Below are 24,756 nucleotides of genomic sequence, written 5' to 3'. Positions count from 1 at the left end.
TCTTTGGGTGAAGGTCCTTGCTGCCAAGCCTAATGACCAGAGTTCAATTCCTGGGAGCCACATGGTGGATGGAAGGAGCAGACTTCCCACAGGTTGTCCCCTGACTTCCTCCTGTGCAGTTGGCACACTCCTCCTTCCACCCCAATTAAGTGAAGGTAGCACTAGAAAGCACGCTTCGTGTTTTGTGCCTCAACCGTAGATAACGTCCACAGTCTTGGAGGTGATGATTAGGAAACAGCTTATTATTCATACAGTGTTGGGGATTAAAATCCAGAACAAGGCTCTACCACGAAGCGGTGTGTATGTTTTCTTTTGAGACAAGGTTTCACATAACCCTGGGTAGCCCAGAACCCACTCTGTAGAACAGCCTGGCCTCTTGTCTCCTGTGTGCTGGGATTAAAACCATTTGCCACCACGCTTAGCTGCTTTTATATTTTTTTAAACTGGTTGGGGTGGGATGGGGGGAGTGTTGAAGAATAGCTTTTCACGATGAGTGCAAATTATGCCAGATTTGTACTTAAAGCACTCCTGGTTGGCTTTTTGAACCCCAGCTGTTCTCCTTCATTTATACGTTTGTGACTCTTTCCTGACTACAGGGCAACTGGGTCATTGTGGTAGACATTGCACAACTACAAAGACTAACATATTTGCTGTCCGGCACCCCTCACCTCCACAACACTTTGGAGATAGTGTCTCGTGTATCCCAGGCTCCTCTCTGTATTCTCAAGTGCTGGGATTACAACCTCTGCATAAGCAGGGCTGGGAATCAAACTGAAGGCTTAATAAACGTGCCAGGCAAACCCTCTCTCCACTGAGCTACAACCCCAGCTCTCCCTCCACACTGTGTAGCTTGTCGTACAAAATGCCTGCCATCTCCTGGTTTGTTGAAAGAAGGGTCTGTAGCGGGAAAGAAAAACTTCAGGTTGAAACAACAAATTTGGGGAAGCTTTATGTGGAAACACTATGTCTAAAACAAAAACAACCCACAGAGAACTGTTATGATCTGGATTACTACAAAATCGTTTAGGGCATGGGTGGTGTGATGGCTCAGCAGGTCGCGGTTCCCATCACCAACTCTAATGACCTGAGTTCGATTCCCTGGACCTCTGTGTGATTCCTCTGACTTATATACATCTATTGAGGTGCAGGGATCCCCTCCAACATAATAAAAATATGAGTGTAATTTTAGAAAGCACTTGGGTAAAATCTTCCACAGGTTACAAGCTAATGTCCTTGAAAGCTGCTAATGGGATGTCTCTTTTCACAGGCTGGATAAACTCATGGACTTGGCAGTTCAGGCTTGAGAAGGAAACAAACTCAGAAGAAAGATGGCGTTTGTTGCAACCCAGGGGGCCACGGTGGTCGACCAAACCACTCTGATGAAGAAATACCTTCAGTTTGTGGCAGCTCTCACGGATGTGAATACACGTGAGTTTTTGTACACCAGGATGAATAGCAGACCTTAGTGTCTCTCCTTGGTCTCCCTGTCTGTCTACCTTGTGGAGAAGCACAATGATGAACAATACTGCTGGAGCCCCATAGAGGCACAAGTGTGAGTGCGATTGCCTGTGTGTATGTGTGTGTCCTTGTCTGTGCATGCACACGAGAGTCTGGGAGGATGGGTGTGTGTGACTGGTGGTAGGGACCTAGCCATGTGCCATCTTCTGGGCAGTGACAGTCAAACTGATAAGATCTGATTGCTTCTCTTAGTCGTTAGATCCAGCGATTTTGAAGCCTCCTTAGGGCAGTTTCATTGAGCTGACTGTTTTTGCTATTTACAGCTGATGAAACAAAGTTGAAAATGATGCAGGAAGTCAGCGAGAACTTCGAGGTATGACTCTTCCCCTCCTCTTCTGTTTTGTTTAAATTGCACTTCTTTTAGGTCTGTGTATGTGCCGGCACATGCCGCCTGCGCTGTGTGCTTGTCACACAGCGACTGAGAGAGTCCGTTCTTTCCTTCTGTCATGTGGGCCCGGGGCTTGAACTCTGGACACTTCAGCAGCCCTGCAGTTTTCTCTGTTGTCCATGCTTTCTCCTGTTCTTGCTGTCAGTGTTTCTAAAGATGTATTTATTATTATTGTCTCTGTTTCAGATGTGTGTGGGGTGCTGGGGTGGGTGTGTGTACACACTACCGTAGTGTTTACATGGAAGTTGGGCCCGCCTTGTGGAGGGGCCTCTCCTACCTTTGCATGGCTTCTGTCGGTTGAACTCAGGTTGTCAGGCTGATTTGGTGGCAACTTGACCTGCTGAGTCATCCTGTCAGCCCTTTTGTGTAAGTTCTGTGTTTCACGGTCCTGTGTTGGTGCATTTGGAGAGGGGAGCACAGAAGTGCTGTGGTGCGCGTGTGAGGGATTGTATTTCTGCTTCCCCCTTCACCTTCACGGAGGCTCTGGGTATCTTCCGGCTCAAGCGGCGAGCACTTCCATGTCTCGAGCTCAGTCAGGCCTTTTTTTGTTTCTGACTCGGAGATCATTGATAATAAAGGCCGCCCTCTCCTGGCATGCTTCTGTAATTCCCAGAGTGGGAAAGCTGCAGCAGGGGGATTGGCAGTAATTATTCAGTGCCAGCCTGGGCTACCGTGTGAAAGCGTTTGGAAAGAAGTTTGTGTTTTATCTAAACGCTTAGTTCTCTTGTGTGCGTATGTGTTTGGGCATCTGCATGCCATGAGGTTCACGAAAAGCTCAGAACAATTCGCCTTCCACAGTGCGGGTTCTTCTCAGGCCTGGCCATAAGCAATCTTTCCCGTCTGAGCCATGTACCAGGCCCTGAAGCCTCAGTGCAGCTAATTGTATTTCAGAAAGAGTTTGAAACTTTGTACAGGATTCCACCCATCTTCCTGGTGAGGAAGCTCAGGGATGTGTTTAGGAACGTGGGCTTTGTTTTGGCTGCTGTAGCATTTTTGTTTTTAAAGGGGGCCGTCTTACCTTTGAATGCATTGGAGTTTATGTTGCGATTTTGTTCAGGTGTTAGTTCATCTGGCAGGAAGGGTTGCCCATCATTTTCTTTTTTTTTTTTTTCCCCCGGAGCTGGGGACTGAACCCAGGGCCTTGTGCTTGCTAGGCAAGCGCTCTACCACTGAGCTAAATCCTCAACCCCTGCCTATCATTTTCGAATTCTCACACATCAAGTCTTTTGCTTTGTTTTACTTTCTGAACAACCCTGCATTTAGTGACGGACACATTCTGAGAGTTGTGTCCTTTGGCAGTTTTAGCCATTGCTATTCGCACAGACATAGATAGCGGAGCCTACGTGCAAGTGTGTGCACACATGCATGCCGTGGTGCGAGTAGAGGCCAGAGGACAAGGAGTCAGCTCTCTCTTACCGTGCGGGGTCCCCGGAAGGTGCTGCTCAGTGGTTAGTACCTTTACCTGACGAGTTGTGTCGCCAGCCTGCCTCTAAATACAGTCAAATTGTAGTAAACACAAAATGTTTGAGGCTATTGCCAGTGTCCAGCAAACTGTTGGATAGTAAGTGACATTTAAGTATGTTGACACCCAAATAACAATGACATGCCTGGTGACATGTGCCTGTTTACCTTAGTAGGGCAGCATCATCAGACTCTTGTCTTTAAAAATTGAAAAGTCTGGAGCCAGCTTAGCAGCCAATTCCTTTCCTGGTGGGAATGTGGAGTGGGAAGCTGAAAACAGCTGCCTCCTTGGCTGTAGCAGCCTGTTGCTCAGATGGGTTGCCCCGAGGGACTTCGAAGGCAGGTTTTCTTGCCGATGAGCCTGCCTTCAGTTTCAGTGCTGTCCGGAACCAAGGTTCCAGAAGACTTGCAGAGCGCCTATGGGAAGCCCCGGGGCTCAGTGGCCAAAGTTGAAGCTGGCCGGGTCATCATCTGCCCCAAGCTGCAGAATGAGGAACTTGTTCATGAGGCCTGATGTAGAGGCAAGCTTGAGTGCTCCAACAGAAGACCCACGCTCAAAGAAGTGGGGCTTCACCGTGTTCAATGGGGAAGAACTTGAAGGATAGGGTAGCCGAGGAGTGGCTCTACCCATGGCTGCTGGCTCGGGTCGTTTCACTCTTGTCCACAGTGGTTGCTTGGCGAATGGCAGGCCCTGCATTTCTGAGGGCTTCCACTGCCCTGAGTGCCACACCCCATCAAACCTTGCGTAGCACTGAGTCTCACATCAGAATGTCTTTAAAAAGAAAGAGTTAAAGAGCAAGGTGGAGTTGATTCAGAAACCACAGTGCAGTTGTTTGCTCTTGGGTTTTAAGCACTGCACACAATGTTGCAGTCAGCAGTCCTTTTATCTGAGAGGCACAATGGACTGTTGACATCTCACAAAGGCAGAGGGCATTGTCCCTGATGCTGTGATGGCTGTGACACCTTCAGGCTCCTTGAGGATGAGTGGGGTCCATCATTATGTGTGCACCGACTTTTATAATGGCTGCTTTATAGTCTTGGGACTCTGTAGTCCTGGCTGTTAACTCAGCATACAGAGGGGGCTGCCCTGAAACACTGAGATCTGCTTGCCTCTGCCTCTCCAGTACTGGGATTAAAGGAGTTTACTACTATTCCTGCCTAATAATTTGGTGTTTTAAAAAGCTTAATTTATTTTATGTGTATGATTGTTTCTTTTAAGTGAAGACCTAAGTGGTTTTGTGGAGTTTTGTTTTGTTTTGTTTTTGTTTTTCCCTTTTTCAGACTGTGTCTGGCTTTGTAGTAAAGAATGGCCTTGGGCTGGAGAGATGGCTCAGTGGTTAAGAGCACTGACTACTCTTCCAGAGGTCCTGAGTTCAAATCCCAGCGACCACATGATGGCTCACAACCATGTGTAATGAGATCTGATGCCCTCTTCTGGTGTGTCTGAAGACAGCTACAGTGGACTTATATATAATAAATTAAAAAAAAAAAAAAAAGAATGGCCTCTAACTCTTGGACCTTCTACCTTATTCTGCTAGGTCACACACATGTTCCACTGTACTCTATGCCAACTGTTTTGGAGGTCAGCCTTGAATGTTCAGTCTTTTCTAGAGCATCGGTGTTATTTTTCTTTGCTTAAATTTATTTATGCATTTTTCGTTTAGATTACATTTATGTGTGTACTTGAAGTATGCACGTGGAGGTCAGAGGATAATTTGCAGGCATGTTCTCTGCTTCCTACCATGTGGTGACAGGGATTGAACTTGGATTTTCAACACTATACCACCTTGCCGATCCTAAATGCATTTTAAAATGGTTTATGTATAGAATGATGTGCCAGCTGGTACTCTGCTCCTTATGGGGAAAACAGTCAGAATCCTCTAGCTCATTTATTGTTACTATTATTGTCATTATTAATTTTTCTTTTTTCGAGACAGGATTGCTCTGTATAGCCCTGACTGTCCTGGAACTCACTGTATAGACTAGGCTAGCCTGAAACTCACAGTAATCCATTTGCCTGTGCTGCCCAGGCGCCGGGATTAAAGACTTAGTTCTTTCAGAGGTTTAATTGACAGTTACCCCACCCTGCAACAGTGAACCTTCAGAACTGCTGCTCCTACTCATCAGCCGTCTCTGTCTGGATTGTGTATCCTCCCCACCCTCGGATGCCATCTTCTGTTCAGCTTGTATGAGAGGGAACAGGAAGGAGTGTGGCTCCTTTCAGTTAGTGCAGTGACTGTGTGTGGGTGCTGTCCATGTGTGTGGCTCCCTTCAGTTAATACAGTGACCATGTGTGCTGTCCACCTTTTCCTGAGGAATAGGACAGGTTCATGTTCTGTTTAATGGTTGAGAGTAATGTTCCACTGTATTTGTATACCTCATTTTCTTGAGCTAGTCTTTTTTTTTTTTTTTTTTTTTTCCTATTCTTTTTTTCGGAGCTGGGGAACGAACCCAGGGCCTTGTGCTTGCTAGGCAAGCACTCTACCACTGAGCCAAATCCCCAATCCCGAGCCAGTCTTTTTAATGTATTTCTTTATTTTATGTCTGTGAGCACACTGTCTCTGTCTTCAGACACCAGGAAAGGGCATCAGATGGTTGTGAGCCACCATGTGGTTGCTGGGACTTGAACTCAGGGCCTCTGGAAGAGCAGTCAGTGCTCTTAACCGCTGAACCATCTCTCCAGCCCCAAACTAATCATTATTTGATGGACTCTTCTGTTGCTTCTATTTCTTGGCTCTTGTGAATGTGCTGTGGTGAACATTGGAGGAATTCAAGCAACTGTGTATGTGTGGTGCTGGGAATCGAACCCAGAACTTCAGGCCTGCTAGGCAAATGCTCAACTATCAAGTTGTGCATCTAGCTAGGCATGTCCAGTTTGAGCATGTGTGCATATGTGTGTGCCACACGTGTATGGGTATCTGGATTCCAGAGGAGGATGTTGAATCCCCTTGAACTGGAGTTACAGGCAGTTGCGAGCTACCTGCCATGGGTGCTGGGAACCAAACCCTGGTCCCAGAGGAAGAGAAAGGCAAACAAGCTTAACTCTGTCACTCCTGCCATACCTGAGTTTAACAGTAAATTTAAGTACTTAATTTTCTTTATTAGATTTCAAATCTTAATTTACTAAAAATGATGTTATCCTGGAGGCCTCTTTAAGGATTGAGAACCCTTTCAGCTCTGGAAACGCAGGGACGTATGTCTTGATGGCTAAGAGTGTTGACAGCCCTTACAGAGGGCCTGGGTTTGGGTCCAGCTCACAGTGGCTTGCAGCTCCAGTTCCAAGGATTCCCATGTCCTCTTGTGACCTCCTTGGAAACTTGGATGCATGTGGTGCACATAAAAACTCATGCAGACGCAAGTTCAAATTAAAAACAAAAGCAGAAAGACCCTTATGTTTTGTTTTCTTTTGAGATTATCTTATGAGTTCTAGATGGAAATATGCAAACAACTTACTGTGCCTTCCCTTTGTTAATTGCCCACCAGAATGTCACATCATCTCCTCAGTATTCTACATTCCTGGAACATATCATCCCTCGATTTCTCACATTTCTCCAAGATGGAGAAGTCCAGTTTCTTCAGGAGAAGCCAGCCCAGGTAATCTGTTAACAGGAAAGGTGAGAGGAAAAAAAAAAACCAAAAAATAACCCACACCAGTGATCAGAAGCAAATATGAATCAAAACAACATAAAACCAAAGAATGAAAGATTCACCAGAGAAGGAAAGAAGTCTCATCAGTGGGCATGCATCCAGGACCATTGACTCCATGGCTTTGTTCTCTTCTCTGGGTTGAGGTCCCTTGCATCCACCAACTAGGCATGTGTGTATATGCAGAAAAGAGGGCCGGTGGGGTGGCTCAGCAGACGAAATGCTGGCCACCCTGCCTGAGGACCTGGGTCTGATGAGACTCACATGACAGAAGGGAAGAAGTGACTCCTTCACGGTGTCCTCTAGCCTCTCTACACCATGCCCACCGGTAATGTCAATAAAAACGTTAAGTAGGCTGAAGAGATGACTCAGCCATTAAGTCGTAGGAACTACTCTTCAGAGGGCCAGAGCTCTGCTCGCAACACCCAGGCCACAACTGCCTGGAGCGAGCACCAGCCAGATATGGTGTCTCCGAAATCCTGGAGGACCTGTGCATACCCGAACAGTCCTTTTAAAGGATTGAACTTCCCATGCAGTCGTTGGTTAACAGTGAGTTGGAACTTTAGTGTTTTACTCTTACACTTGTGTGCTTCTCTGGCAGCAACTGCGGAAGCTGGTACTTGAAATCCTCCACAGGATTCCAACCAATGAGCACCTTCGTCCTCATACGAAAAACGTTCTGTCTGTGATGTTTCGATTTTTAGAGGTAATCTTTGACAGCTCTCTCAATAGCTGTATTTAAAACATTTCATGATTTTTTTTTCTTACAATAAAATCTAGTAGTTGTCCATGCTTCACCAAAGATCTGCTTAAATGAGTGAAATTCTTCTTAATGTCTCTTTTCTCTCATTTTTGTTTGGTTCAGAAAGAAAGACTACTTAATTGAAGATTTTTGTTTTATTCCTCCCTCCCCCCCTCTCTCTTTCTCTCTTTTAAGATGGTCTAACAATGTAGCCCAGGTTGTCCTGGAACTCTATGTAGATCAGACAGACATTGAAGTTACAGAGATCCACCAGCCTCTGCTTCCTTAGTACCGAGACTTAAAATTTAAAGTTTATACCAAGACACCCGGCTCTGATTTTTCTTTTGAGACGAGGTCTCACTATGTAACACTCACCTGTCTGGAACTTGCTAAGTAGACCAGGTTGGCCTACCTCTGCATCCTGAATGGTGAGATTAAAGGCATGTGCTACTATGCCCTGGAAGGCCTTAAGAATTAGGTGAATGCATTTGTTAATCTTTTTGCTCTCTCCTGTCTTGACATGGCCATTGTCCCACTAAGCCTTGGAGCCTTGGGAAGATACATTTGTTAGGGATAGACTTGGGTTCTTATTTCGGCTCTGTCAGGGCTGGCTGACCACATTGACCGGTCTGTCCTCACTGGCTTACACAGCAGCCATCCAGTCCACGGTGGGTGCTCAGTAGCTGGGAGTTCGTTCTTGGTCTTTTAGCAGCAAGGGTTGACAATTCCTTACCTCACAAACATGGAAATGAGTGTTTGGAATTTTTATTTTGAATTTTGGATTATCTGCGTATACATAACAGGATATGTTAGGGCTACAACCTCAGCCTAAACATGCGGTTTGTTAGTATATCCTTGGCGCCCTCTGTAGATAGCTTGAAGATGATTTTATGCTGTGTTTTTACTGTGTCTGTTCTGACTTAGAGCCATTACATGAGGTCAGGCATAGACTTTCCTATCGTGGCATCATGGTATCTTGTCAGCTACTCAAGGCTTAGGATTTTAGAACAGTTCAGGTCTGGGCTTTTTGGATCAGGAATGGGCAACTTGTATTTCCAAGCAGTGAGCCAGTTTTTGTTGTTTGTTTCAAGTACGATGTCATTCAGCCATTAAAGTGTCAGTCAAGGTTGTGTTGGCATCCCTCTCCAATATCAACACTTGGGAGAGGGAGGGGGGCAGGAAAAGCTCAGTGAGTTTGAGGCCAGCCAGGACTGCATAATGAGACCCCGTTAAAAACAAAACAGCGTTAAACATCCAGGACTGGAGATGTAGCTCAGCTGATAGAGTGCCTTGCAGGCTTGAAAACCTGGGTTCCCATCCTTAGAACCATATACACCAGGCTGGGTGAGCAGGCCTGTTAACCCAGTTCAGGGTCACCCCAGGCCAGGCCTCGGCCACATGAGAACCTATGTCAGGAGGGGGAAAGTGGCACTATTCATGGTGTGACTTGCCCTCTGGGTCATTCGCTAGTTCACCTGTCTCAGAGTTACTCTTAACGTGGTGGTGGGGTGCTGCTGTCACATGGTCCGCAGAGACCTTGGCTCTTTCTGTCCAGGACCGCTGCATCTTGGAACTGTGATTTTCAGCAAACCTCGTATAAGCTGGTTGATTCAGCTGGGTGGCAGAGAAACACACAGAAAATGCTAGACTGGTTCTGTTTTCTGGAGGTCTCACTGTGTACTCTGGGTTGGCCTGAAACTCACTGTAGATCAAGTCAGTCTCAAACTTGAAGAGAGCTGCTTGCCTCTGCCTCTCAAGTGTGCCGTCATGCCCGTCAACAGTTTGTCTTTAATTCAGAGATAAAATGCCTTGAGAAATATAACTTGATATTTTTGTTTGTTTTTTAAAGACGGAAAATGAAGAAAATGTTCTTATTTGTCTAAGAATAATTATTGAGCTGCACAAACAGTTCAGGCCACCAATCACGCAAGAGGTGAGTTGTTGACCACATACGTTTATTTAGAGAGAGAGCGAGAGAGCGAGCATGCGCGTGCCTGTGCGTGCTTGTATGCGTGACATGGCACATGCGTGGTAGAGGAAGATGACTTGGGCTGGTTGGTTCACTGTCATTTGGTTCCAGGAATCAAATCAGACTGCCTGGCTGGTGGCAAGCACCTTTACCTTCGGGGCCATCTAGCTGGCCCTTACTTACCCTTAGTTGACTAAACAACTGCTGGGTAGAAAGTAGAGCTTGAGCAGAGAGATTTTGTCCCCGCTTTGCCATGCTCCTGTCTTGTGCAGAGTCACACGAGGGCATTGTCGTGAAGTGCATAGCATGCTCTGAGCGTATTCCTGCTCCGGCACTCTCCGTCGAAGTGCTGTCTTTACTGTTCCTTTTTGGTTGAGTGTGCAAATACCTCCCTGAATTTTCTCGGTAGCTGGAGTGTGGTAACTGACCAGGGTCTTGGGTCAGGTCAGACTCTCCTGGGATAGACTCAGAGCTCCGGCTGTTTCCTTAAGGTAAAGGCTAAAGGGAATTCTGTAGGGAGAGTTGGGTTTGGACCTCAGCTCTGTAGCCTGGTAGCAGAGCAAAGCTGGGAGAGCTGTGACTGGCGTGTGCAGGCGTCCACAGAGGGCAGAGGAGGACAGCCCATCCCTTGGAGCTGGAGGTCCAGGTGGCCTTGTAAGCCACCCATTCTGGGTACTAAAACTGAACACTGGTCCTCTGATAGAGCAGGAACTGCTCTCACCTGGAGCCCCTCCCCAGCCTTGAAATACTATTTTTTTTTTTCCTTTCTTTTTTTTTTCGGAGCTGGGGACCGAACCCATGGCCTTGCACTTGCTAGGCAAGCGCTCTACCACTGAGCTAAATCCCCAACCCCTGAAATACTATTTTTAATGATTATTTTGTGACATTTTATTCAATTTTATTCCAATTTTTATCCCCCCCATTTATTTATTAATTTATGTTTGTTTTTTTGTTTGTTAGTTTGTTTTTTGAGACAGGGTTTCTCTGTGTAGCCCTTGGCTGTCCTGGAGCATGCACTGCATACCAGGCTGGCCTCTGCCTCCTGAATGCCGGGGTTAAAGGCGTGAACCGCTATGCCTCAGTCTAGATTTTTTTTCTTAATGGCTATTGGCGATTGTTTTCTTTATGTGGTTCAAGTTATTTAATTAGCTGGGTTTACACCAACAGTTGCTGAGTCAAAGTATAGTTTCCAGGCTTCACATGGGTGTTGCCAGGCTGCTTTCTGGAAAGGCTCGTTGGTTTGATTCCCTTGGAAGGATAAGGATCTCTCCTTGTGTGCCATATCCAGCATTCTGTGTTTGTTTTATTTTTAAGGATCTGTGTGTGGGGGCCCTGTCCACATGTGTATTATGTTGTACGACTGTCATCTGAGGTCAGATAAGGATGCTGGGTCTTCCAGAACTGGAGCTGTGAACTACCTGATGTGTGGGTGCCGGGGACCCGTCTGGTTCCTTTCCGAGCGCAGCCAGTGCGCTCACCTGCTGAGCCATCTCCACCTCAGTTCTCTTTTCTGGCGAGCATATAATGGCCCTTCCTTAGCCTTCATCGTTTGGCAGCTTCTGTTCCAGTGTCTGTCTGTCTGTCTGTCTGTCTTTCCCCCATTTTTTAGATCCATTGCTCACCTTGCCTGATGGTTCCTTACTTTATAATAATATTTGAAGAAGTGTTTGGGGGCGGGGAAGGGAGGGGCGTGAGTGTCCTGAGCACGAGTGGAGGTCAGAGGACAGCGCTAACCGGCCTGAGTGAGGGGTCGGTGAGGTTACCAGCTTCTTACCAGCTGAGTCGCCACTGTGCATTCTTACAATGAAGTGTTTTTGTTTTTGGTTATTTTTTAGATCCATCACTTTTTGGATTTTGTAAAACAGATTTACAAGGAGCTTCCAAAAGTAGTGGTATGTTTTTGTTACGCGTGAATTTACTGCTTACATTCGTTTGTTTATCACCTGTCCTGAAGGGAACTTGAGGCAGCAGAGATGCCTGGGGTGGTTTAGGACGAGGAGTACTGAGCACCGTGAGATGTACTGTTTGTCATTCCTGTGTTTTCTCCGTGTAGAACCGCTACTTCGAGAACCCCCAGGGGATCCCTGAGAACACGGTGCCTCCCCCTGAAATGGTTGGTATGATCACCACAGTTGCTGTGAAAGTCAATCCTGAGAGGGAGGACAGCGAGACACGGACGGTGGGTGACGGCTCTGTCAAGTTTTCCGTTCCTCTCTCCCCAAATCTGTGGCCCCTCGTAATGCTGGAGGGGAGAATGAGGTGACTTAGACCATTTGGGTTTCTCCTGTCTCTCTCCTTTACCTGGAGGCATAAGCCTTGTCCTGCCCCAGGCACAAACAGTCCTGGCCATAAGGACCAGTCTGCTGAGGAAACCTGGGGCCTCCTGCTGGCAAAAGCAGCAGGCCAGGCATGGGGGCAGAGAGGCTCTGATCTGCTAGAGCTATCGGGAAAATTGAAGTTCCCTGGCCCAGAGAACACCCAGATGGTGCTCCAGCCCCACTCTGGTTTCCAGGCTCTGTAAAAGTTCATAAAGTTTCTCCCTGATCTCGTTTTTCCTGTTTTTATCTGAAAATCTGTGACTTAGACTTCTAAAGGTAATTCAAGTGTTGCCTGTCACATAGGGGACATGTGGTGACCTTTCCCCATAAATTATTCCTAGGACTGAAGTAAGCAAAGAGTGTGTATCTGGGGCTAGAGGCATGTGTCTGCTGAAGGATGCTTGCCCACGTGCAGGAAGGCCAGGGAGCTGTCCTAAGCTTGCCTCTAATCCCAGCACTGTGTGAGATCAGTTTAAGGCTAGCCTTAGCTACATAGCAAGTTGGATGCCAGCTTGGGCCACGTGGGACCCTGTTTCCAGCCTAAAAAACGGCATTTTAGCAGTCGTGCTTGTTTGAGACAGGGCTTCAGCCTGTGCTGGGGAGAACCCATCTGGGTTTTAAGCACAGTGGGTGTCCTTTGCGTTTTTCTGTGGACACGGCTCTTGCGTCTGCTCACTGGTCGTTTGCCCCTGCCCTTTTCATGTCCTAACAGTCCATGGTGAGCTCACTTAGCTCTCCGGGATTTACTATAAGCACTTTTCCTGCATATAAATATTATTAAATAAACCCCTGAGCTAAATTGGGTCCTGTTTAGTCAGATAGTGGCTTAAAACCCTGGGTGGGTTGCCAGGCTGGGTGGGACACACCTTTATTCCTAGCATTTCTGAGGACATGCAGGTGGATTTCTGAGTTTTAGGCCAGCCTGGGTCTTCAAACAAAACAAAACAAAACAAAACACCTTAAATGTCATGGTACATGACTGAGGCAGGAGGATTGCTGTGAGATACAAATTCACGTTGGCTAAATAGTGAATTCAAGGCCAGCCTAGGTTACACAGTGTGACTTTGTACAACCAGACAATTGGGCCTGGTGGTGCATGCCCATAATCCCAACATTTGGGATGCAGAGGCAGGAGGACCACTCTTAAGCTTGAGGTCAGCAAGGGTGTATAGGGAGACCTTGTTACCAGACCAGGGTGCCTACCCTCACAGAAACACCCACACCCTAGATTTCTTAGGTGATGTTGATATTTGGGTTTGCCCAAGGTTCTGCCTTCTTTGGGGTAGCACTTCTGTGTTAGTTTGGCCCTCCACAGATGCTCGCAGGGAGTGTCAGTGTCTGCTCACTGTGGTGCTTAGTGGGATTGGCTGGGAACTTGTAGGTGCCACACAGCTGATGGCTGCCTCTCCTCTCTGTGTCTCACAGCACTCCATCATCCCTCGAGGGTCGCTCTCACTGAAAGTCCTGGCCGAGCTCCCCATCATTGTTGTGCTAATGTACCAGGTATGTGTGCACCACATGGTAATGTACCAGGTATGTGTGCACCGCATGGTAATGTACCAGGTATGTGTGCACCGCATGGTAATGTACCAGGTATGTGTGCACCATGCAGTAAATTTTGTTGATGTGAGTGTTCATGACTGGTTTCCGTCAGCAAGTACGATGTCCACAAACCCCAGGCGCTCTGCATTGTGCTGTCTGTGGGATCCCGATTGTCCTGTGGTAGATGAATATGAAAGCACTAAACTCTGCTGTTCTCCCCATCCCCTCCCAGCTGTACAAACTGAACATCCACAACGTTGTTGCCGAGTTCGTGCCCTTGATCATGAACACGATCGCAATTCAGGTATCCGCGCAGGCCAGGTAAGCATCCCTCGGATGGAAACCGAGCTGATGGCACGGCGCTTTTTCCAAATAGTAACTGATTGCTGCTCCCATTCTTGAGATGTGAGAATTGTAGAGTTGCACAGCACATGCGTTTTGACCTAAGAACTCATGGTAATGGTGGCTGCGATCATTCTAGCTCCTTCTTACGTTTATCATTCTGTGTGCCTTTGGCTGTGCGCATGCCCATGCCACAGCGTGGGCTGTGGTGCTCTCCTGCCAGCATGTGGGTCCCAGGGACTGAACGCAGGTGCTCAGTCTTGGTGGCAGGCACCTTTACCTGCTGAGCCGTGCGTGTCCTGGGCCTCTTAACTCCTTGGGTGAAAGGATGCTGTAGTAGTTGCTTTCTCCCATCTTCAAGTCCCCCAGGGTCACTAGGCATTACTTGTCCTGGCTATTTTTGTTTTGTTATGTTTTGTTTTGTTTTTGAGGAAACTGGCTGTGCGCTTCACCTCCAGGGCTGGGGAGTAACAGGCCAACTAGATCCACCCTTGTCTTAAACTGAATAGCTTTAAGGATACCGTCTCTTGACATGCAGCCCCTCTGGCTGTGAGGTTCTTGAGCATCTGAGGAGTGGCCCTCTGCAGCCATTAACAGAGCTTGTATCAAAGCACTCAGGTGCTCTGAGGAACGCAGGTTGTGCAGCAGGGGTGCTAGGGAGGGAATTCACACTAGGAATGCTGGGGTGGGGTTTGAGCTAGCTGTTTAGAATTTCTATGCTATGTGATCCTATCTCATCTTTAAAAGTTATGTGTAGGGGTTGGGGATTTAGCTCAGTGGTGAGCGCTTGCCCTAGGAAGCGCAAGGCCCTGTTCGGTTCCCAGCTCCAAAAAAAAAAAAAAAAAAAAAAAAAAAAAAACTATAAAAAATGTGTATATGAGTGTCTGTGTGGGGTACTTGGTACAGTGGCCTCAGAGGCCAGGAGAGGCGCCGGATTCCCCAGGACCTGAGTTTCAGGAGATTGTGAGCTGTCAGCATGGATGCTAGGAAGTGAACATGGGTCCTCTGTAACAGCAAGTGCTCTTACCACGTGCTCTCAGCCTCTCCCCTCTGACGTGCTCATAAGCAGATGCATGTGTGTTGCGTGTGCTTCTGTTCTGTGTGGAGATGAGGCAACTTCAAGGCTTAGTAGTTGCTGTAAGTGTTTAATCCCCAGCCATGAAAAGGACTAATATTGGACGTGTATTCCATTCCTGCCCAGGCAACATAAGCTCTACAACAAGGAGCTGTATGCTGACTTCATTGCAGCTCAGATCAAAACACTGTCGTTTTTAGCCTACATCATCAGGATTTACCAGGTAAGCTCATTGGCTTGTTCGCTGTTTCACTTTCACGTGTTTGTGTGTGCGTGTGTGTACGCATGTGTGTGAGTATGTGGTGCATGTGTGTTAGAAGAGAAGGCACATGTGTGCAGGGAATCTTCCTCCTTTGCTCTTTGCCTTCTCTTTCTGAGGCAGGTCTCTTAAGTCAAACCCAGAGCTCATTGATCGGTTAGTCTTCTGCAGACTCTCTTTATGAGATGAAGTCTCACTGTGTGGTCCAGGCTGACCTTTGGCCCATGATCTTCAGCCTCCAGAGTGCTGGCTCGTGGGCATTTGCCATCATGAGTGGAGTTTTTTGGGCCTTGGCATTTGAGTCAGGAAGACATTGTTTAGAGCTGCTCAGAAATCACCACTCTCAGCTCACATTAGTGAGGCAACTAAGTAGAGGGAGGATGGATGGATGGATGGATGAGTGGGTGGGTGGATGGATGGATAGATGGATGGATGGGTGGGTGGGTGGGTGGGTGGGTTTGTTTGTTTGTTTGTTTGTTTTTGAGACAAGCTGTTACTGTGTAGTCATGGCTGGCCTGGAACTTGCAAAGTAGACCAGAATGCTTCCTGCCTCTGCCTCCTGAGTGATGGACTTAAAGGTGTAAGCTATTATGCCTGGCATTTACTTATTTTAAAAAGGTGTGTATGGGTGTGTGTGTGTGTGTGTGTGTGTGTGTGTGTGTGTGTGTGTGTGTGTGTGTACCTGTGCACTTGTGCATGTGAACGAACACTTGCCTGTGGAAGCCAAAAAAGGGCTTTGGATCTTGTGGATCTGGAGTTACAGGTGGTTGTAACCACCTGTCATGGGCACTAGAAGGTGAAGGACAGGGTGGGGGTCCCCTCTGGAAGAGCAGCAAGTACCCTTAACCACCAAGCTGTCTCTTTAAACGTATGTGAGCCCTGTCAGACACACCAGAAGAGGGCATGAGCTCTCATTACAGATGGCTGTGAGCTACCATGTGGGTGCTGGGAATTGAACTCAGGACCTCTGGAAGGGCAGTGTTCTTAACCACTGAGCCATCTCTCCAGCCCCAACCAAGCTGTCTTCCTAGCACTGAATATTTTTTTTTGAACAGGCACTTTAGCATTTATTTTCTCTCTTCTAAGGAGGTAATGCAAATTCAGTGTTGAAATTTGTAAAGCAATAGAACAATAAGAGTGTCTCGCCCACACTTAGTCTACGTGGGAGGCCATCTGTCCCTGTGGGCACACTTCCCTTTCAGAATGACTGCTGCACGACTGCACACGCACGTACACACTGAAACCTTTCTGGCGGTGCTCGCTTAGGCTCGGTGCTGCATACAGAGCTTGGGTGTGTCTGCAGCCTCTCAGACAGAGTGTGACTGTGGTCTTCCTTGCTGTGACAGGAGCTGGTGACAAAGTATTCTCAGCAGATGGTGAAAGGCATGCTACAGCTGCTTTCCAACTGTCCAGCGGAGACCGCACACCTCCGGAAGGAGCTTCTCATCGCTGCCAAGCACATCCTCACCACGGAGCTAAGAAACCGTAAGGCCGCCTTTTCTCCCAAGGCCTGTGGAGCCTGGGCCATCTTGGGAGCAAGGCTTGCTGACTTCCTGGAGTTCCTACAGGGTCTTAGCATGTCTGGTCCTTCTTTATTGCAGCCTTGAGTCTTCAATTTTTAATTTTCATTTGTTTGCTCGTCGTGTATGGATGGGTGTGTTTTACTTGTGTCTTTGTACATCTGTGCACCACACGTGTGCCTGTTGTCTGCAGAGACCAGAAGAGGGTGCCAGACCCCCGAGACTGGAGTTTGAGACACTTCAGAGCTGTCATGTGGGTGCTGGGAATCGAACTAAGTCTTTACTGAGCCAACTCTCTAGCCCACTTATGTTTTCAAGACAGTGTTTCTCTGTGTAGCCCTGGTTGTTCTGGAGCCATCTGTAGACCAGGCTGGCTCAAACTCCGAGACCGCCTTCTGAGTGCTAAGATACTAAAGGTGTGGGCCATCATACCCCGCCAGCCCTCTTTGAAGACATATTTTTATTAATTTTCTGTGCGTGTGTTGGGGTGAGGGTCTGCACACGAGTGCAGGTGCCTGCAGGAGGCCAGAGGCCTGAGATGTACTTGACTTTAGAACTAAGCTGGCTGTATGTCAGGTTTGTTCCAGAATCTAACTGTCCCGTGGGCTTGTCATCCATATCTAAGAGGTCAGTTCTCTTCTGCCTTTGGTACGATTGTGGCATCTCTCTAGTCAGTCTTGGTCAGTTCTCTAACACTGAACATTACCCGGACTGTCTTCGTGGGCAGGCAACTTGTGTGGCCCAGTAGAACCAGCATCTCACCTCACAGGGTCTTTACTGTCTTTTCTCTGCCCTGAGCACTGGGGAAGGCTTGTGAAGTCTTTAATGTTCTTATGTTTCCTAGAGTTCATCCCCTGCATGGACAAGCTGTTTGATGAATCTATCCTGATAGGCTCTGGGTACACGGCTCGGGAGACGCTCAGGTACAGCCTTGCTAGACGGACACAGGTCTGCTTGGTGCGATTGCTAGGGACTGGATCACCTGTACTAGGGCTCTAATTAAGTGCAGGTCTGCTGGGCTCTCCTCACTTCCTGGATTTAGAATGGCCAGTAAGTTTGAAAGTCCTTTAATAAAAGGAACAAGTTTTTAACATTTTGGAATTTTTTGGTTAAGTGTGCTCTTGCACTCCTGAAAAGGTATAGAGGTCAATGATCAGCCTGCACAATTTAATAACCCAGGCAGTATTGTTTATGCATACAGTGGTCATAACATATAGAACATTAATTAACCTATTAGCTAACATGTGAGGTAGTCTCACTAAGTAGCTGTGGGTGACCCGGAACTCACAGATCCACCTGCCTCTGCCTCCTATGTGTTGCACTGCCATGCATGGTACATTGTAAATTTTGAGTAGCAAACACCATTCAGTGTGTGAACAAGCTGGTGATCATTTGTGTTCTGGCTGGTGTTTCGGCTGGTGTTTGTTAGGTAATTTCCTGGTTAGTTTATTACTGTTGACTTGACATAATCTACAGCAAGGGTTCTTAACCCTGAAGGGGTCATGACCCACAGGTTGAGAACTTCTGCCTTAAAAGAAAATACTCTTGCCAAGAAGCTACTGTCAGTAGCTGATCTAGAAAGTCACCTGACAAGAAGGAAACTCAATGAAGAATTGTCGGATTGGCCTCTGGTCACATCTATAGGGTATATTCTTCATTGCTAATTAACAGGAGAGCCCAGCCCACTGTGGGTGGCACCATCCCTAGGTGGGCAGTCTTGGGCTGTGAGTGTGAGTCTGTAGGCAGGGTTCTCCCACTGTTGCTGCTTCAAGCTCTCACTTGAATTCCTTCCCCAAGTTCCTGCAGTGATAGATTAAGACCCCAGAGTGTAAGCCAAGTAGACCCTCCTTCAGGTTGCTTTTGGTCAGGGTTTTACCATGGCAACTGGGTAAAAGGTAAAGCCAACTAGGGCAGGAACCTCAATGGCATGCATGAAGGTTAGCTTTTCAGTGTGGACAGCAGTAAGGAGTGAAGCATGCTAGGAAAGGCTGGGCCTTTCAGTTGAGCAGCTGGGAGAGGAACACGGGTGGGGTGGGGACTAAGGCCATCCTGGGTCTTACTTCTGTTAGCACTGCAGTTGCCGCAGTGGCTGTGGGGAACACTGGTCGCATCTCCCCCGGCAGGCCACTCGCCTACAGCACCCTTGCCGACCTCGTGCATCACGTCCGTCAGCACCTGCCCCTCAGCGACCTTTCCCTCGCCGTCCAGCTCTTTGCCAAGAACATCGATGATGAGTCCCTGCCCAGTAGCATCCAAACCATGTCCTGCAAGCTCCTGCTGAACCTGGTGGACTGCATCCGCTCCAAGAGTGAGCAGGAGAGCGGCAATGGCAGAGACGTCTTGATGCGGATGCTGGAGGTACCGACTGCCATGATTTATCCTAAAGCATTGTCAAATGGAGGTGAATGAGGAGGAGGCCAGATCAGTGTGGCTTTGGGAATTAGACCGAGTTGTTCAAAGCCTTCCTCCCCCTGTGCTTGGAAGTTGCTTGTCCCTCTATGTTTCTCTTTAGTCTGCCTGGCGGGGCTCCCCTGAGTGTCAGAGCAGCTTCGTAGGCTCTGTGTACTTGCCAGTGCTGACTAGATGAGCTCCCTGCTGGGCAGCAGTAGTCAAGGCTTCTCTGGGAGACCCCAGTCACTGTGGTGGGGAGTTCCGTGGCACTGGAGAGCCACTCTTCATCAAAGCTGCATCCTGCTCACTGAGCTCGGAAGCCAGCAGCAGTTGACTGTGTGTGCATGTGTGTGGGGCCACAAGGGCCATCCACCTTATGGTTTTGTTTTTACTTATGTTTATGTATATGTTGTGCATATATGTTCATGTGTACCAGGGGATTTAGCTCTCCCTAGAGCTGTTTGCAGGGAGCCATCCCATGTGGGTACTGGGAATGGATCTTGGGTCGTCACCTGGAAGAGATAAGAACTCTTACTAGCTGAGCCATCTCTTCACATATTTTGTATTTTAAAGACATGATCTTTCTGGCCCTGTGGACTCTGGTGACCGGCCGGCCAGCCCCAGGGATCCCTGTCGGGTCCCCTTCCCCAGAACTAGGATGACAAACACACGCATCCATCCCTGGCTTTTCTGTATGGGTTCTGTGAACTGCACGCAGATCCTCTTGCTTGCACTTTACAGACCCAGCCTTTAGGCTTCAGGTGGTTTCAGATATTTGACTGTTAACTTTTGTCTCCTTTTTTGACTCCTAATTTCTTTTACCATCAGGTTTTTGTCCTCAAGTTCCACACCATTGCCCGGTACCAGCTCTCTGCCATTTTTAAGAAATGCAAGCCTCAGTCTGAGCTGGGAGCTGCAGAAGCTGCACTGCCTGGGGTGCCCACAGCCCCTGCTGCCCCTGGCCCGGCCCGTCCCCCGCCCCTGTGCCTGCCCCCCCCCCCTCCACCTCCAGCCCCAGCCCCAGCCACCCCAGTAACCCCCGCCCCCGTGCCCCCATTTGAGAAGCAAGGCGAAAAGGACAAGGAGGATAAGCAGACGTTTCAGGTCACAGATTGTCGGAGTCTGGTGAAAACCCTGGTCTGCGGGGTCAAGACCATCACGTGGGGCATAACGTCGTGTAAAGCTCCTGGTGGTAATTCTACTCTTACACTCTTCAGACTGACAGCACCTTTAGCTCTTGTATTTGCCAGGTTTTAATGTATTCTCTCTCTTCTAGAAGCTCAGTTTATTCCTAACAAGCAGCTGCAACCCAAAGAAACTCAGATTTACATCAAGCTTGTGAAGTACGCCATGCAGGCCTTGGACATTTATCAGGTATGACATGGCCGCCACAGTGGAGTCTGAAGACCTGTCCAACAGCGCTGGTGCACGCGCGAGCCTTCAGGGTTGAGTCTGTGTGCACGGCCTGGCTTCGTGCGAGCTAGTGCCTGCTCCCTTTCCTGATACTGTGGTCAGAGACTCCGACAGAAGCAGTGTAGCCAGCAAGGGGCCTACGTACCAAGTGGAGGGTGTCGTGTATGGACCTTTGCCTCTGAGCTGCTCTCTGGCCTCTAGGGTTACTTACTGGTGTTTTTCCCCCTGGTGCGAACACCTAGTGTTTTTCTTTTTCAAAATTGAGGCAAGAGCAGAGAAATTAAAGAAGGATAACCTTTGTTGAAGTCAGTGCTTCGTTGAAGTATTTGACTTGTGATTTTGTAAAGAAATCCATGTTCAATAGAAGGTGTTCATTCCCCCTCCTAGGTCCAGATCGCAGGAAACGGACAAACATACATTCGAGTGGCCAACTGCCAGACGGTGAGGATGAAGGAAGAGAAGGAGGTGCTGGAGCACTTCGCAGGGGTCTTCACCATGATGAACCCACTAACGTTCAAGGAGATCTTCCAGACTACAGTCCCTTACATGGTAGAAAGGATCTCAAAAAATTACGCTCTTCAGGTATAAAACCTTCATATTTAAAGTGCGTGTGTGTGGTCACAGGCCAATTTGTAAGACTTCCCTCTTCCACTATGTACAGATTAGGGATTGAACTCTGGTCTTTTAGGTGCCGTTCGTTACGTGTCTTGTGTAGGGGAATATTGGGCAGTGTTTGAGAAGACTTTCAACCCTTCTGGTGCCTTTTAGTTCAAGAGTAGAGCTAATGAGTGTTAAATGCAGGCTGTCAGTTGTTGTTGGTGAGCAGGGATGGCAGGTCAAATGCCTGTGTTCATCGCAGTTTGGCACACTCACACACACACACACACACACACACACACACACACACACACACACACACACACACACACACACACACACAGAGCTGGTTTGATTGCAGGGGTGATTGTTTTCTCAGCATGTCTGCGGCCAGTGAGTTTTGTTTGAGAAACTCATTCCTTGGCCTTTCATAGCTGCCTTGAGGAAGGGGATTGTTTCTGTCACGGGTATTTCTTTCTAAGCATTTCTCCCCTACTCCCATGCCCCACTTCTGGAAGCTGAGGACCAAGCCTATATAGCCTCGTGTTTGCTCTGCCCTGGAGCAGAATCTCCAACCCGTTCCGCCATTTCTTGTTTTGACAGATTGTTGCCAACTCCTTCTTGGCAAATCCTACTACTTCTGCTCTGTTCGCCACGATCCTGGTGGAGTACCTCCTGGAGCGGCTGCCAGAAATGGGCTCCAATGTGGAGCTGTCCAACTTGTACCTCAAACTGTTCAAGTTGGTCTTCGGCTCAGTGTCCCTGTTTGCAGCTGAGAATGAGCAGATGCTGAAGGTAGCATGCGGCCTGCGCTGAGGGCCCCGGGGCTCAGGGGCTTCCATTGCTGCTGATGCTTCCTTTTTTTTGACAAATTACAGTGGCTCTGTTTTACGTGTGTATAATACTTTATGTTTGCTATGCCACAAATAAGGGCCACATGCAACACTAGTTCAGATGTTACTCTACCAGGTGACAGTAGGAAATTCAGAATTAAGGCCTAGTATGCTAGCAGGTAAGCCTACCTTTTGGGAGGTGGGAGCTGTAGATCAAGGGAGCCTCAGCTACTTAGAAAATTTGAGGCCAGCCTGGGCTACATGAGCCCCTATTTCAAATACCAAAAAAATTCAGGTAACTGCGTAGTAACCGGGGACACACTAAGAGCACGTCTCATAGATGTGTAGCAGAGACCCCTTTACACCCTTTTGTTCGCTGTGATGAAGTAACTGCTTCGTGCTGCTCGGTTGCAGGGGTGGGTGTGTGAGCCCAGACTAGAGGGCGTGGCAGCTCTTCCTGGGTGCTCAGTGGTCTGTCTGCCTTCCCTCTTCCCAGCCTCACCTGCACAAGATCGTGAACAGCTCCATGGAACTGGCACAGACCGCCAAGGAGCCTTACAACTACTTCCTCCTGCTCCGGGCTCTCTTCCGCTCCATAGGAGGCGGCAGCCATGACCTCCTGTATCAGGAGTTTCTGCCTCTCCTTCCAAATCTCCTCCAAGGTAAGGGCAGTGTCCCATGCGTCTGTCTGTCTGTCTGACTGCTGGGCCTGTCCTTTCTGCCTGGCAGGGATCATGGGAGGTGGGTAGGTGCTGGGGACACCTCCCTCCTCCCCCCATTAGAAAATAATATTCTGTTATCAAACAATGCAGAGCTTCTCCTGTAACGGTCCTGTCTGTGTCACCTCTATACACATGGTGTGCATTTCCCACAGGGCCTTGGGTGGCCCTTGCTGGGACTCAGCCTTGTGTCTAGTCCTCATCCTTGTCTTACTTAGATGTGCTTAGGCAGATTTCCTCTCTGCTCTTTTCTCTTTGCCTTGCTTTGTGTAACTGGAACTGAGAATATCACAGAAAGTACCCTTAAACAAGCATAGGGTAACCTATAGGAACTACGTATCCCAGCCTGTGTTGTCACTGGAAGGGACGGTGAATGCAGTGAGTAGGTTGAGCAGTGGGGAACGGTGGCCTGTGGCTTGCATTAGGGAGGTGACGTGCCCTCCACCCCCATTTCCAGGACTGAACATGTTGCAGAGCGGCCTGCATAAGCAGCACATGAAGGACCTCTTTGTAGAGCTGTGTCTCACGGTGCCAGTGCGGCTGAGCTCTCTCCTGCCCTATCTACCCATGTTGATGGATCCCTTGGTGTCTGCCCTCAATGGGTCTCAGACGTTGGTCAGCCAAGGCCTGAGGACCTTGGAGTTGTGTGTGGACAACCTGCAACCAGATTTCCTCTATGACCACATTCAGCCTGTGCGTGCAGAGCTCATGCAGGTAAGTGCACTGTCACCTCCTCGCCAGCAGGGGGCACCAGCTCCACATGACTCTAGTTTGTCGTAAGGAGTCACTGCGCTCAGTCCGGCAGACTCAGTCATGCTTGCTTACTGAGCCTGGGATGTGTTAAACACGTTTAGCACTAGTGGGTGGTGAGCGCCTGTGTGGCAGTGTTGCCTCTCAGTTTAGGAGAACTTTCCCAAGCATCAGAGTCCCTAAGCCAGTGTGAAGGCAGATGGCATGGAGCTGCAGAGACTCGCAGGAAGAGCTTTCCTGTACCCACAGAGGCTTTGCGGTGCTATAGTGAAGAAGCACCTCCGCGGGGAAGCAGATGCTACCTTGCCTGCGCCAACTCACCCCAGGAGGGAAAGATCAGATAATCAAAGGTCGTTTTGAAGTCTTAGGTTTTTGTTAGAAGTCAGATGTGAGGTATCTTGGATTGCACTGTGCTTTGTCTGTGCTGTGATCTCGATGGGATTGGGGATCACTGGGGGCTGGGCACTTGTTCTCCTCACTAGCATAGGGTCACAGCAGCCCTTCAGGCTGGATTGGAGGGAAAGCACCTTGGCCCAGAAGGCAGGACTAACAGACCTTCTCTGTCTATCCTGGGCTTAGTCCTCCTTAGTTCCGGAGTACTGAGCCCGTGTGCTAGCACTGTTTTATTGGTGTGAGGAAACTCTAACGAGGGCTTCTAAAGATGGCACAGCGTGTGTGGAGGGCACTGTAGGGATGTCACAAGGTCTCAGGTACGCATTTTGGCAGAGACCTGAGGCCTCCCTGTCCTTAGGGGAAGGTTTACTGAGCAAGGAGGGGGTCGCAGGAGGGATGTGGTCAGGTCTGTGTTCAAGGACATTGCTTGGCCTTTGTGGCTCTTTTCTGTCTTTCTTTAACCTGGCTGTTAGGGACCCCTACCATACCCTTACCTTCCATAAATGGAGACTTAAAATACATGAAATTATGTATGTGTCATGTTTCTAAGTTGAAGAAAAAATGCAGAAATGCTTAGTAAGGCACCTCACTCCACTTCACTCCTGAGAATTACAGCTATTCACTCCGAGTGTCGAAGCCTGTTACTTACTGATTTTTAAAGATCGACGTAACTCTTTGAGTATGGGTGCTTGCACTTAGGTATTTACGTCACATCTGTGCGGTGCGGAGGAGGCCAGAAGGGGACTGGAGTTAGAGTACTGGGCCACCGCGTGAGCTTTGAGAAAGAGCAGCCAATGCTCTTCCGCGGAGCCATCTCTCCAGCCCCAACCCTTTACTTTTTATTCTGTGCTACCTTTTATATAGAAGAGCTCCAAAATGTT

At 48.3% G+C, this 24,756-nt stretch overlaps 1 protein-coding gene and 1 pseudogene across 1 annotated transcript in view; both read left to right on the top strand.

Moving 5' to 3' along the window:
* Trrap (transformation/transcription domain associated protein) overlaps positions 1 to 24,756 on the top strand; it is an 88,719-nt gene that overhangs the window by 1,853 nt on the left and 62,110 nt on the right. Inside the window, exons 2-20 of the mRNA XM_032887153.1 lie at positions 1,268 to 1,428; positions 1,782 to 1,831; positions 6,851 to 6,961; positions 7,614 to 7,718; positions 9,604 to 9,687; positions 11,559 to 11,615; positions 11,777 to 11,902; positions 13,467 to 13,544; positions 13,816 to 13,904; positions 15,127 to 15,223; positions 16,606 to 16,744; positions 17,624 to 17,702; positions 18,903 to 19,137; positions 19,999 to 20,362; positions 20,447 to 20,544; positions 20,971 to 21,165; positions 21,784 to 21,975; positions 22,510 to 22,675; positions 23,190 to 23,446. Coding sequence (XP_032743044.1) covers positions 1,329 to 1,428; positions 1,782 to 1,831; positions 6,851 to 6,961; positions 7,614 to 7,718; positions 9,604 to 9,687; positions 11,559 to 11,615; positions 11,777 to 11,902; positions 13,467 to 13,544; positions 13,816 to 13,904; positions 15,127 to 15,223; positions 16,606 to 16,744; positions 17,624 to 17,702; positions 18,903 to 19,137; positions 19,999 to 20,362; positions 20,447 to 20,544; positions 20,971 to 21,165; positions 21,784 to 21,975; positions 22,510 to 22,675; positions 23,190 to 23,446 — 2,622 coding nt within the window. The 5' untranslated portion in view covers positions 1,268 to 1,328. The remainder of the gene's footprint in view (positions 1 to 1,267; positions 1,429 to 1,781; positions 1,832 to 6,850; positions 6,962 to 7,613; positions 7,719 to 9,603; positions 9,688 to 11,558; positions 11,616 to 11,776; positions 11,903 to 13,466; positions 13,545 to 13,815; positions 13,905 to 15,126; positions 15,224 to 16,605; positions 16,745 to 17,623; positions 17,703 to 18,902; positions 19,138 to 19,998; positions 20,363 to 20,446; positions 20,545 to 20,970; positions 21,166 to 21,783; positions 21,976 to 22,509; positions 22,676 to 23,189; positions 23,447 to 24,756) is intronic.
* On the top strand, positions 3,588 to 3,712 carry LOC116885993 (annotated as a pseudogene).

Source organism: Rattus rattus, chromosome 16 (assembly GCF_011064425.1).
Source record: "Rattus rattus isolate New Zealand chromosome 16, Rrattus_CSIRO_v1, whole genome shotgun sequence".
Lineage (NCBI taxonomy): Eukaryota > Metazoa > Chordata > Mammalia > Rodentia > Muridae > Rattus > Rattus rattus.
This window is presented reverse-complemented; position numbering and strand designations above follow the sequence as displayed.